We start from the raw sequence: 13,844 nt of genomic DNA on the forward strand, positions 1-13,844 counted from the left end.
ACTTTTGACCCAGAGGGGACTCAGGTGTCTCTTTTATAATTTTTTTTCTAGCACTCTAATTTTTAATTATAAAAACAATCAAATTTGTACCAAAAATATATGCTAGATTAACGGAATTACATTTGCACTAAAATATAAAATTCAAAAAAAAAAGTAACANAAAAAAAAAAAAAAAAAAAAAAAAAAAAAAAAAAAAAAAAAAAAAAAAAAAAAAAAAAAAAACGATTTGAATTTTTTTTTTCATTCATCATCAAAAATTTATCAATAATCTATTTTGTAAATTAACGAAATTTCAATGAGGAATAACTGTTTCTTTTAGATATAAGCAACTGCAAGTAAGGGCAATTTTTTTTTTTTTTTACTTGGGAGTGAGTCGTGTTAGGAGATTTTACTTACCCTTAACGCAGAAAAAGATACCGATTTTTCATTTTGTATTTCATGACCATAAATTATTCAAATGCTACATATAATATTTTTCATTTATTTTGACCTAAATTAGTACAAAATAATAAAAAATGCATGAAAAATATGTGTAACAAAAATTCTGCTTCAAAGGGTTAATAAGGTGCTAAACTGAACTATGTACCTGTTAAAATTGAACTGTAATATCGTTTGTAATATGTATAATCTATTTTCATTTGCTTGATTATATAGATCAACATAAGGTGGTAGCATGCTAATTAAATATCGCTATTTAGAGTAATTTAGTACAAAAATTAAAGATTCAAGAATATTAACTTTTAATGGCTTCAAGGAATATTATTTGAAGATAATATGTCCGTATTGTTATAATAAATAAGATAATAAGATAAATAAGATAAATATTTTTATAAAAAATGGTTTTAACAGAAGAGATTAAACAAAAGATTTGTTTTCGCACAATTGAAAATGAGGAACATGTCAAAAAATATGTAAGAAATAATGATTAAATTAGTAGAAAGATAATGAAGGTTTGTTATTCTCCATGCTCTATAGCGACAATTTAGAGCATATTTATTAAGAAATCAACTTGAAATAATAATTGTAAAAATAATAAAATTGAAATAAAATTATAAAATAATTCTACATTTGTAGGAACTATTTGTGATCAAGTCAAACTGCTTTTTGGTCATATATTCTTGGTAGTTCAGTTCACCTTAATGAATATACATTATAAACCATATGTCTTTTTTCATTTTTACATATATTTGAAGATCAAGGAGGGAAGGGCCATTTATCCCCATTTTACACAAAAATAACGATTGAATCACCCTCTGTTGCATTTTGCAGATCACTAAGTTTTGACAAATCAATAACGCGAAAAATCCGTTTTCCCCAGAGTTGTTATGCAGTGAAATGAATAGTGGAGTAGAAAAATCTTTCCTTTACACGCGGAAAATCGTTTTTTTCCTATACCAGCTTTTATGGACATTTTTGCAATAATTTGATATTGACTTACTATTGTCAAATCAAATTATCAAATTTTACTATAATTCGATTTGATTTGACATATTTACTATAATATATGAATTTACTATAATTTCTTTGTATTTTGATTGTAATTTATGATTTTAACGAATTATCCAGGTTCCGTTATGTTCTTAATATACGCTTCAAAAATTAATTTTCTCTGTTTACAAATTTTAATTTGTGCTTGATGTTCCAATGTTGTAAAGTGCAAATACTATTTTTCACTTCATTTACATATATTATATTTTCAGATATATTGATTTCACTGAAAAACACGGAACGGTTACAGCTGGTCAAGATATGGTTTTACTTTCAAATCTGAAACTGATTCCAAATGCATCCATTTTAGGAAGAACTCTCGTACTACGAAGCCCTGAAACCGGAAGAATTTCATGCGCAGTAATTCAACCTACATCGAGAATACGAACTTACCAAGCTAAACTATTTTCACCCCTTGGAGGAACAGTTGTTGTTAGACAAAGTGCATTTGGTACAGGAATTTCATCACAGCTTTGGTACGTAAATGGAACGAGAAGGGATTCGATTCATCGTTGGGCAATCATGCAATCCATTTCAGGTGTCTCTGAATCTCCATCAATTACTTTCCAAAATGAAGTCACACATTGTGCTAATCTTCAAGCAACACCCTTTTTCCACATTTCTGAGGCAGTAGGATATGCTGCAGTTGGGCGTGAACCCAGTTCAATAACTGGTCGTACTTATCACTCAGTTGTCTCTGCTCCCATTCTTGAAAAAGTTGCTAATAGTCTTTATATTGCCATATATTCTGATATTGATCCATCAGAAGTTCTAGCATGTGGTCGTCTAGTACCAATTGAACCTAGACAAGCAATGGCAAAGTTTGATTCGGAAGCATCTGGAGAGATATCTTTTCGGCAAGAATCTCCTTTTGACCCAACTCTAGTTACAATAAATTTAAATGATTTGAATAAAAAAGCTTACAGCTATGGAATTGATGAATTACCATTAATATTTAGAGGAGACAAGACTGAGGTATGTCCCAATGTGAAATCTATTATCTACAATCCACTGAAAAAATCACCAGATGCCGTTCCAGAGCCAAATAAGGGTAGTTCAGATCAATACGCAGTTGGTGATTTGAGTGGAAAATTTGGACCATTAAATAATGCAGAAAAACATTTTCAGCAAGTTTATGACCCTCAGTTATCTTTGTTTGGAGTAAACAGTGTGATTGGTAGAGCTATAGTGATTTATTATCCCGATGGTCAACCTCTTGCTTGTGGAAATATTGAACTTACTGGAAGGAGAGTTATTACTGCTTTTGCAACATTTGATTTTCCTTTACAAGGACAACTTATTTTAAGACAAGACAGAGATGACCTTGTTGCAGACACTTCTGTATATTTAGAGCTATCTTATCCATCAGCTGCGTCTCAAACCAAGACCTATCATCACCCTTGGCATGTAAACGAACGAGCAATTCCAACTGGCCAACGATTTAGCCTGAGTGGTATAGAATGCCTTCAAGCTGGTTCAGTGTTCAATCCTTACAATGTCAGCGTTAATGGTTTTTACTTTAGTCATTGTTCCGGTTTAGCACCTCAAAGATGCCAAGTTGGAGACTTTTCTGGCAAATTACGGCACCTTGATATCCCTCCGTTTGGAATTCAGGGAAATAAACAACAAATATCACGATATTATTTTACAGACCCAATGCTTCCACTTGTAGGACCGGCTAGTGTCATAGGTAGATCTGTCGTAATTAATGAGCCTGATTTTGGAGAAGGTCGACTTGCATGTGCCAATATTTTCGAACATTATAGTGATTATGGAAAATAATATTAGTTCCTTGATAAAAAATAATATTTAATTTTGAGACAATAATTTTCAATCCAATTTTTTGGAACGAAAATTGTACTTAATTGGAGAATGTTGAATGCCTGCCATATGCCATATATTCTGAAATCAATATTGCATCAAATCTTTCATTAGAAAAGAATTATGTATAGATTCTCTATGAGAATCTTTATTTGCTTGATGTAAAGTAACTTAATTGAAAAATGGTGTAATTATTTCATTTGTCATAGGTGCTACGTGTATGATAATTGTAACTTTTCTGTGTCATTTTACATAAAACATAGTTACTAAATGTACGTGACTCATTTAAGGAGCTTCATAATAGTTTAACTTTTGAAAGTAAGAAAACAAAAGCTTTAAACAATTTTGAACTAAACTATTCGCATACTTACTAAAAATATTGCCTTTGTTTGTGTTCTAATTTAATTTAATAATATTAAAATACCTAAACTTTCATCATAGGTGGTACACTTTTTACAAATGGATCATTTATACGCCAGTTGAACAATCAGTCGGAGAAATGTCCCCACATTACTATTTCAAATGAAGAAAAAATTAAGAAAAAAAAATGGTACACTCATGTCTAAATTTTGCAAACTAAGTTTTAAAATGTTTCAAGAAGTCACTAAAATTTTCAGAGGCAAGGAAGTTCTAAAGATATATTATTATTATTATTATTGCGAAATTCTGGTAAGAAAAGAATAAATTGAATTTTAGACTTTCGTAATTCGGCTATAAATATGGAGTCTGTTACGAAATTTTGTATGGGTACTAGATAAGAGGCTAGACAAGACAAGAGACTAGATTTTTCTGAAAAAATTACTTTTTTAGCAAAAACACTGAAAATTAAAATAAAAAAAAAATTAAAAAATTCGTAACAAAAATTTTACTTATTTTAAGTCTCTTATAGTGGTAGCTTAAATCGATTTTAATTTTGTAAACTGCGTTAGGATCAACAGGTTTTCAGGATGGCATTCTTTTGTACAGTAGTCGTTTGTTTTTCTGTATTTCACCGTTTTATAATCCTAATTTGTCACGCATCTTAATGCTGTGAAATTTCATGATGATCTGAAACTTTTAGTTTCTTGCTCTGATTGAATTTAATTTGACAAGTATCCACAATTGCGTATTAATTTTAATCCAATGGTATCAATGAGAATAGAGAGGTCAGAAATGACTCATATCCAAATTTCTGATATTATTGAGTAGTTACATTCAATGGACACTCATTTTTAATTCTCAGTTAACACTCACGACTCTTCTCCTATCAAGGGGAAACAACGCAGCAGAAGTCAGTAAAAAAAAAAGAAAGAATTTTTTATTAATTTTGTACAGATTGTGACAAACTAAATAATTTTTTAATGGGCTAGGATAACCTGCTTTTCTATTTTCTATTTTATATTTGTCTTTGAACAACCAACCCAATTTTGAGCTTACGGCTACCAATCTTCAACTCCGTAGCCTTGAAATTTTGAATCCAATCCAGAAGACAAAGGAACTCCAAGGTCAAGCATTGGCAGAAATTTTGCCTTTGTGGAGGACTTTTTAATTCAAACTTGTCCCCATTTGCATTACATGGAGAGGACTGCCACCAAAACCTCACACGGTTAGTCTAACAGCAAGGGGACTCTAACCTATGATTTTATTTTATTTTATAACCGTCGTTGAACAGCCGACCCAATTTTGGGTTTACGCCTACTAATGTTCAACTCCGTAGCCTTGTAATTTTGAACTAATCCAGAAGACAAGGAAACTCCTGGATCACCCAGAGGTATGATTTGCTATGGGAACATGGAGGACTTTGTGACTCGAAAGATTTAACGTGCACCAGTCACCATTTACTTCACGGGGACTCTTCGGCTTTCGGGGATCGAACCCACGACCACTTGAACATGGGCCCAGTGCCCTACAATCAGACTATCCCGGGCCCTGACCTATGATTTGTCTGCCACTGAGGATATTTTACACGGATAGCCTGGTTGGTAGGACGTTGAACTCGTGTTCGTGAGAACGCGAGTCTTAATCCCGCCTGCCAAAGAATCCCCGTGTTTTAAATGGTGGCAGGTGCACTTTAAATTTTTGGGGTTACAAAGTAAAAAAAAATCAATACCTCTGGGGGTACTGAATTGGAGATTGATCGTTCTCTGGTTCAAGTCAAAATTCTGATCTGTGGATGAATGAATAGAGTATGACAGGGTCCTTCCTTTGAAACGGGTTGTGACGTGCGTGGCTGAAGTCGTATTCCTGGTGATAGATGGAGCCACTGAAAAAACAAGAAACGCACTCTCTGTCTTGAAAATTCACTTGATTTCAAGCAGACTTGCTGGATTGGCAAGTGGTAAAAGTAACAACACGACAACACCAACAAAATTTTTTTTATTATCTCATTCTACATATTTCAATCTTCATTTTAATATGTTACAAATACAGAAATTTAAAAAATTAGAGCTTGTATAATACAATGTTTATAACCTATTTTTTAAATTATCCATAAGTTGAAAAAAAAAATTATTCAAATTTGATTCCATTTTGATTTTTTTAAGCTACATGAATGTAGTTTTTATTTCACGTAGGATTTTTAAAAGTAAACTTTTTTTTAAAAAAATGGAGGTGTTTAGAAAAAAAAAAATCTAAGTATGACATGAAATAAATTTTATTTTAACGGATTCACCCACTCAACCCAATTAAAAAATCCCTATCTGCAACGAAAACCATATTTATTTTGAACATTGTGTCAACGATGCTCACAATATGGCATAAAAACCAATACAGAATGGTATGAAAACCATTTATTCGATTTAATTTACTTTTCAGATTTGTTTCTTTACTAAATGTTTGCTAATAAGAGCTATAATTTTTAAATTCACAATTCCCGATAATTAGTTACCATAACGAATGGAAAAATTACCAAATGATTCATTTAAATACTGCATATATTGGTTTTGTTACCAGATTTTTTATTATTCTATTATTGTTTTTCTTTCAACCAGAAATTTCTTTACTACACTAGTGCGGTAATTTTGCTTGAATTTTTTTTCCGTGCATACATGAATTTTGTGATAAGCCAAATTTTTAATCAGTGGTTTTATTTTTTTATTAAAAGAAAAGGTTAAGATTTAGAACAGGTTAATTGTAATAATAAGGACTGTACAGAAATTAAAAAAAATATATGACTTTACACATTTTTCAATCAAAAACTTTGATTATTGTGAATGAAAGAAGCTGTTATTCAAACTACAATTTCAGAAAATAACAGGAAGTATGTTTTGCTTAATTAGCTTTTTAATGACATCATAATTCCACCGTAAGTTCTGCAGGTGACATACATAANATACTAAAACAGATACATAAATTAATTAATTAAACCAAAAGAGAAAGAAAACATAAACATTTTTGTTAACTTTATCAAGAAGAAAAAAAAGGCTTTTAGGATATTATTTACGAAAAAATTATGTTTTAAAAAAATATGTCTTAAGTAAGCATAGGGGACTGAAATACGTTCGCTAACAAAAGGGGACAGGTTAAAAAATAGCTCAAAACCACGCTTGAATATCCCCTTAAAAATCACATCAGCAGCATTCCATATCCTGATAAAGTGTTTTGTATTTATTATAATACTAGTTTTATGATTGAAATGAATGCCTTAGTTCTTCGATATAAATAAATTTAAAAAACTTGAGGCAATACAATTATAATTTTCAAAAAGATCTGAAGAGCATTTGGGGAAAAACATCGCATTTGTAAAAAGGCAAACAGTTGTTTTCGTGTATTGTGGTGTTACTTAGTGGAAATTTCTGAAACTTGTTAAGTATCTATCAGGAAACAATATTAGGAAACAAAAGAATGTAGCTTCAATTGGCCCAAATTTCTTCAAGTAGGTGTTACCCATTTTTTTAAACGAACATTCCGTAAAAGGGGACTAAGGAATCTAATGAGTTAAAAGGTTAAAGTTCCCTTAAAACTATTTCAGAAGTACCTGTTCTGAAGTTGTTGTTGATATCTCCTTAAATCTGTCCTTCTCAGATGTAAGAAATAAATATAAAAATGTTTTATCTGAAAGAATTTTTTTAATCTGAAAGAATTTGTTAGATAACGAGTTTCTATAAAGCAACAAATTGTATGAATGACTAGTCAAAAAAGAATTCATAGGTGGGTGTTCGAAAGTAAATGTAGGTCGTAAAATGCATTCTTTTATTCTAAATTCCAAAATGAAAGAAAAAGTAATACTTTTGTTCATTGACTCTTCCTCCTTTTCTTTTTAAATTAAATATAAAGCTTAGGCATATTCACAATCAATGAACAAAGAACTTTGCGGTAAATCAAAATCGTTCATTTTTTTTATTTTTTTTTACTAGTTTTCCTTCGTCTGTCAAACTTTAATGAACTTAGAAATGTTTTGAACTGGTTTTATGAAAGGTCTTTGCATTGAAGCTTATGCGTCATTTATTTTAAATTCTTTGGAATCAAAAATATTTTTCTTTTCGTTTTAAGTTGTACCGTAGCAAAAGTGCGGTTTTTCTGTTAGATTTATAATTATAATTTAATGATAAATAAGTAAAAGGAATTAAATAGTTATTTTTAAAAGCTTTAAAAATAAACTGCTATTTTTTGTCACTTCATTTATAGATGACGCTTGATAAAGAAGATCTTAGTCATATCAAACCAAAATGATTGTTAACTAAAGATCCTAAACTGAAATCATTGAAAAGTAAACTAAATAACTCTCAGAGTAATTTATTTAACTTTAAACCATATTATAGTTCTTCAAGGACTCTAAATTCGGATAGATCAGCTATGATATTCTTTTTATTCCCTTATATGGAGATGGATTTATTTATTCACATGCACATGTGCTAGTTTTTTTTTTGTAAATACATACACTTTTTTCAATTTGAAGAGTACCGCCGTGAACTGATCATTAAGACACGGTTCCCAGTATAACACCGAAGTCAAGCATCACTGGCTGCTGTCAGTGTGCTGGTGGGTGCCCACTGGGATAAGTCTGCGAAGGGACCGAGGGTGTGTGGTATTGATCCTCGTTAAACTGCTCTACTGTAAAGTGATTGACTTCTCCCGAGGTCAATGGGCTACCGAAGCATGGGGGTCATCCCCTCTACAGAGGATCAAAATTGTGACGGTATGTCTTCGGATCATTCTCCGGGATGTTTCCCAGACCGTCACCAATAGCCAATTGTATAGCTCTACTGCAACGTAAATAAACTACAACAACAACAATTTTAAGAACAGATAGCACCACTTTGAGAAGAACAACAAAATATACAGCAAGTGTTTTGGCGATATCGCATGGCAAAGAAGGCCCCGTGATTTATTGTAATTAAAACAGTCAAACGTTAAACATTATTGGAGCCTCCATACTCGAAGGATATTGTCCTTCCGCCAAACATCCAGAAGCACGAAGATAGCTGGTTCAATATCCGTGTGCTGTCTTTCGCAAATACACGCTATCCCTTCCTAAATTTGACCAGATTTTACAGGATATTCCTTGAATTGAGCCCACGATTCTGTATATATATAGGCAGGATGCATCCTACAGTGGAGTGATCGTAAGACATGGAGCCCAGTAGAACATAAAAGTCAAGTGTCACTGGCAGTTGTCAATGAGTCAGTGGGGGACCCGGACCACTTTAATAGGCCTGAGAAGTGACCGAGAAGATGGATCATCGGTCTTCGGTAAATTGATCTACCATAAAGTGCTTGATTTTGCGTGCAGATCTTTGGGCTTCTAAAGCAGGGGAGCTATACAATCTGTAAATGATTAAAATTGTGATGATATGTCTCCGGATCATCCTAGGGAAGTATTCTTGATCATCGTTAATAGTTTTATATAGCTATTTAGAGCGACAAAGATCGAAATTCTTCTATAAGTACTATATAATATGTAAAACAAATTCCTTTTTATTGTTACACTTACATAAGCAGGCTTGTGAGCTGATTTCTAAATACGGTTTATAAGCCTCAGTCAAGCTGAAGAACAGATAGCACCGATAGAGAAGAACATAACATGCAGCCATTGTAGCATGGAGGTAGCGGTTTCCAATTTCACCTTAACTATCTTCGCGATGTCCTTTTCTGTCTTGTACTATCTCTTCTTCAACTTGACAAGGCTTATTCAGTCAAAATTCGTAATGAGCTCAAAAACTGCATAGGTGTAGATTTTATCAATAAATATATGGATACATATAGGGTTGTCTGTAAATACATAGATGCGTACAGGGATTCAGGACTCGCTTATCTTCACGCTTCCATTTTGGGATGTTTGATCTGATACGCAGCAGTTAAGTTACCCATTTTGTTCACTGGTTATTTATAAATAGTCAAATACTCATTATTTTTATAGATTTTAGGATTGGTAGACGTTAGATTATAGTTTACATACAAATGAAAATAAATAAATAAATAAGTAAAGTAAATAAATAAATGAAACAAATAAATAAAATAAATAAATTAATAAAAAAGCTAACATACCAAAAACAAGCATTTAAATAAATAAAATAGAGCTGATTCTTACCTTTTCTAACGCATTTTAACCATAGTGCTTAAGTTGTAATTGAAGCTAATAATAAAAAATAAAAAAATTAACTAAATAAAATAGAGCTGATTCTTACCTTTTCTAATGCTTTTTAACCATAGTGTTTAAGTTGTAATTGAAGCTAAAGTTCTAATTTCTCTACACTGTAAAAAGTGGGAGATCGTGAGTTCGATCCCCTCTGACCGAAGACTCCTCGTATTCAAAATGGTGACTGGTGCACGCTACTTCAATACCTCTGGGGGTACTAAATCGGAGATTGATCGTGCTCTGGCTCTGGTCAAAATTATAATCTGCGAATGGATGGTCTGTGAATGTGTCCTCCCCGTGAAACGGGATGTGACGTATGTTTGTTGTCTCCAGATCATCCTCAGTGATATTTCCCAGACCGTCACCAATAGCCCATTGTGCAGCTCTAGAGTGTTACGTAAATAAAATTATCGATCCGTAAAAGAAATTGGCGTATTGTTGCCACCGTTTTTGACGTTGAGGTAAACTAAATGCTTTTTTAAATATAGAACTCTAGTTATCGTGCAAAAAATTACATAAAATTGAAAAAATAAATTTTTTTTGGAAAAATGCGAATATTTTATTAAAAAAGTGTTTCTTCTTTAAACGAAATGTTTTTGCAATGAATCCTAAAAATGAATTCTAACGAGACTAAAAATATGTGTTGTCAATAAACAAACAAACAAAAATTTAATAAATAAATAATTGAAATTTAGTAACAAAGTAAATAAAAAATGCAACTACATACTCTCTAAAAATTTTACTTTACCTCTACACCAAAAGTGTTAGCAACTATGCACTAAAATTTTTTTTATAATGGAAGAGCCTTTTGCCCGCTTCTCATCACTGATTCGGCAACATAAAAGTAATTTTAAAACAATTTACTGGTTATTAGGATGATTTTTCATATGCTTTATTATTGGGATTGTTTATTTCGAGCCTTTTAGCTTAAATCATTATTTCAATAGTAGTAGATGTTACTGCTAAAGAGTGAAATCTGTTCTTCGAACCTGTTCAGCTTATAGCTTTGCACTGATTCGCGTATGTGTAAGCTTCATTCTATTCCTTTTTGACGTAGTTCTTAACATGAGCATCTCTTTCCTTTATCTCTGCTATCCTATATCATCTGCTTTTCTTTATTATTTATCAATTAATCATTCGCAATAGAGATAAAATGCACTTTTGAAGCTATTTATGATTAATTAATTTATAAAATATCTTTCCAATTGTTTATTTTTCACTTTAACGGTCTATCATTAATTATTTCATAGAATAACAAGTTATTTCATAAAATAACTAGTTATTTCATAGAATAACTAATTAAAGTATAAAATTTTTTACTTGTTATATACTAAAACAGATTTGTCTAGTTATTTTATGAAAAACTACTTTACTAATAGCTCCAAACCAAACTCCACCACATATCACAACATATGTCATATTGGAAAATGAGTATAAAGAGGAAAATGAGTATGAGTGTTTGCTCAAATTCCATTTACTAACCACTAAGTTTACACGGAAATGTCCATAAAATACGTTTGCTAATAACTCAAAACTCAAAATCACGTATCGCAACATATGTTATTATTCTGCCATCCATGAAATGAAGGTTCAATTTTATAAAAACCAAAAAANAAAAAAAAAAAAAAAAAAAAGAAGGAAAAAAAGAGGAAAATGATTTTGAGTGTTTACTCAAAATCCATTTACTAGTTAATACATAAATGTCAATATAATACGTTCACTAATGGCTCTAAACTCACCACATATCACAACATATGTAATATTTTTTATTCTGCTATTAATGAAATGTATGTTTAATTTAAAAATAAAAATAAAAAAATTATTTCTTAAAGAGGAAAATGATTCTCAAAATCCAATTACTAACCACTAAGTTTACATGGAAATGTTCATAAAATACGTTTGATATTAGCTCTTAACTCAGAACCACGTATCACAGCATATGATATATTTCTTATTCTGAATGTTCAATTTTATATAAAACAAAAAAATTCATTCCAAAGGAGGAAAATGATTTTGAGTGATGTACGTTCAGGCTTTGAAGAGCACTGTTCAGCTATAAAGTCATTTTATGGATGGAAAATTATCTTAAATTTACATAGAACATTTTATATACATGGAATATTTTTAAAAATCTCTTTTTTCATAAATTTATCATAAATTAAAGGTGCTTTAGATAAAAATGTTTTTAAAAACACCCTACATGGAGAAGTCTGATGTCCTCCACTTTTATAGTTCAACTTTGCCTCTTATCTTTATTTATTTATTTTTAAATTTAGAAGAGAAAATGACATCACTATCTGTAGAGGATTTTTTTTTCAGAAAAAAAAGTGAAGAAAAAAAAGTATATAAATGAAAATTTATTTTAAATAAATATTTTTAAAAATCTTTACGTTTCTTTTAAAAATTAATATCGAAAAATTGTGCGATAATTATGAAAAAAAATATTTGTTTGAAAAAGTAAGAAACTTTTAGTAGCTTTCATGGGCGTCATTAGAGTGGTATATGTCCCCCTCAATAATTAAAATTCTCTAAAATCCCTCCTTAATATTTCAGAGAAACAGAGAATATTTTCATCAATCATTGCAAATTTAAACTAATTAAATGTAAAAGCAAAAAAGAGATTAATCTTTTTATAGATGTTTAGAGAAAATTTAAGATTTTTTTTGGGAGGGGGGCGGTGATGAGCGAAATTTTGTGACTGTATTTTAATTTCACCCCCCTCAAAAATTGGACATGTGTAACAGGACTAATATCCTGGAAGAAATGAATAAAAAATGAAACAAATATTTTGTTTCAAATATTTTAAAATCTTTTTATTCGTTTAAATATCTTTTTTCGCCATGAAAAAAAGACAGCCTTTCTGTGTGTTCTGTGCTGTGTTATGTTATGAAAAAATATCACTTTTTTCTGCGGAGAAAAGTAAATAAAAATTTTCAATTAAATGAATATTTTTAATGATCTTAATCAAATCTTAAAAAATAAATAATTAAAATAAAGATTTCTGATGTAATAAATGTGAATTTTTCTTTATAATGAATGAAGTAATATTTATAAAGTAAATAAATATTTAACAAAATTGCCAAAGTGTGTGTAATGGAAGAGGTTATATTCATTCCACATTTCTGCCCTGCCACATTTATTTGTTCGACATTGATTTTTACTTATTTTATTTTTCTGCTTAACGCATATTTGGTGTAATTCTCTTATATTAGTGTTTCCCCACCATGTCTACAGATTCAAATTTAATCTAAGTGTTGTGCTGCCATCTGGTGGAATTCTACGAAACATAAGTTCAAAAGATACTATTTAAAGAGAATGTTTGGAAAGTAATTGTTGAAATATATTGCTTTTTTCATTCATAATCACACAGAATTATGGAAAATAATTTCTGTAATGAAATTCAGACAAAGAGTCGAGGGAAGATGAGCTGGTTATTTGTAGTATGTGGAGTTAAGTGATGCGAGATTAATAATATAAATAAATTAAAGAAGGAAATGAAGATTGTAAGATTTGTATAGTGATGCTACAGAAAGGTTGCAAGATCTCAGTCATGTATTTATGTATTAAATATCTTATCATGTTTTTAATTTTGTTATCCCGATAAATTTTTATAAATGTAATAGAAATTTATGAGTTTGTTTAAAAAAAAGCGAAAATAACTCTTAACAGTGGCTTTTAAATTTTGTTATATCCGTTTGTTGAACCAGAAAAATTAATAATTATATAGCTTAACTTCTAAATTATGAAAAAATATTTTTAAAGTAAACACAATTTCGGTTATGAAACATTATTAATTCTTCTTAAAACGCGCAGTCGTGGCCGAGTGGTTAAGGCGATGGACTCGAAATCCATTGGGGTCTCCCCGCACAGGTTCGAATCCTGTCGGCTGCGGTAAATTTTTTGCGTGAGAATTTTTTAAGTTGTAACTGATTTCTTCGAAATTTCTCCATTTAATGTTGTACAACCAAAGCAAATAAAT

The 13,844-nt window shown here is 30.6% G+C and overlaps 1 protein-coding gene and 1 non-coding gene across 2 annotated transcripts in view; both read left to right on the forward strand.

Annotated features, from left to right (window-relative positions):
• LOC107451039 (uncharacterized) overlaps positions 1 to 3,580 on the forward strand; it is a 36,601-nt gene extending 33,021 nt beyond the window's left edge. The window contains exon 3 of the mRNA XM_016067011.4: positions 1,701 to 3,580. Coding sequence (XP_015922497.1) covers positions 1,701 to 3,270 — 1,570 coding nt within the window. The 3' untranslated portion in view covers positions 3,271 to 3,580. The remainder of the gene's footprint in view (positions 1 to 1,700) is intronic.
• Positions 3,581 to 13,674: 10,094 nt separating this feature from the next.
• On the forward strand, positions 13,675 to 13,756 carry TRNAS-CGA (transfer RNA serine (anticodon CGA)). Its single transcript has one exon. It is a non-coding gene; the product is annotated as a tRNA-Ser (tRNA).
• Positions 13,757 to 13,844: the final 88 nt, after the last annotated feature.

Source organism: Parasteatoda tepidariorum, chromosome X1 (genome assembly GCF_043381705.1).
Source record: "Parasteatoda tepidariorum isolate YZ-2023 chromosome X1, CAS_Ptep_4.0, whole genome shotgun sequence".
Lineage (NCBI taxonomy): Eukaryota > Metazoa > Arthropoda > Arachnida > Araneae > Theridiidae > Parasteatoda > Parasteatoda tepidariorum.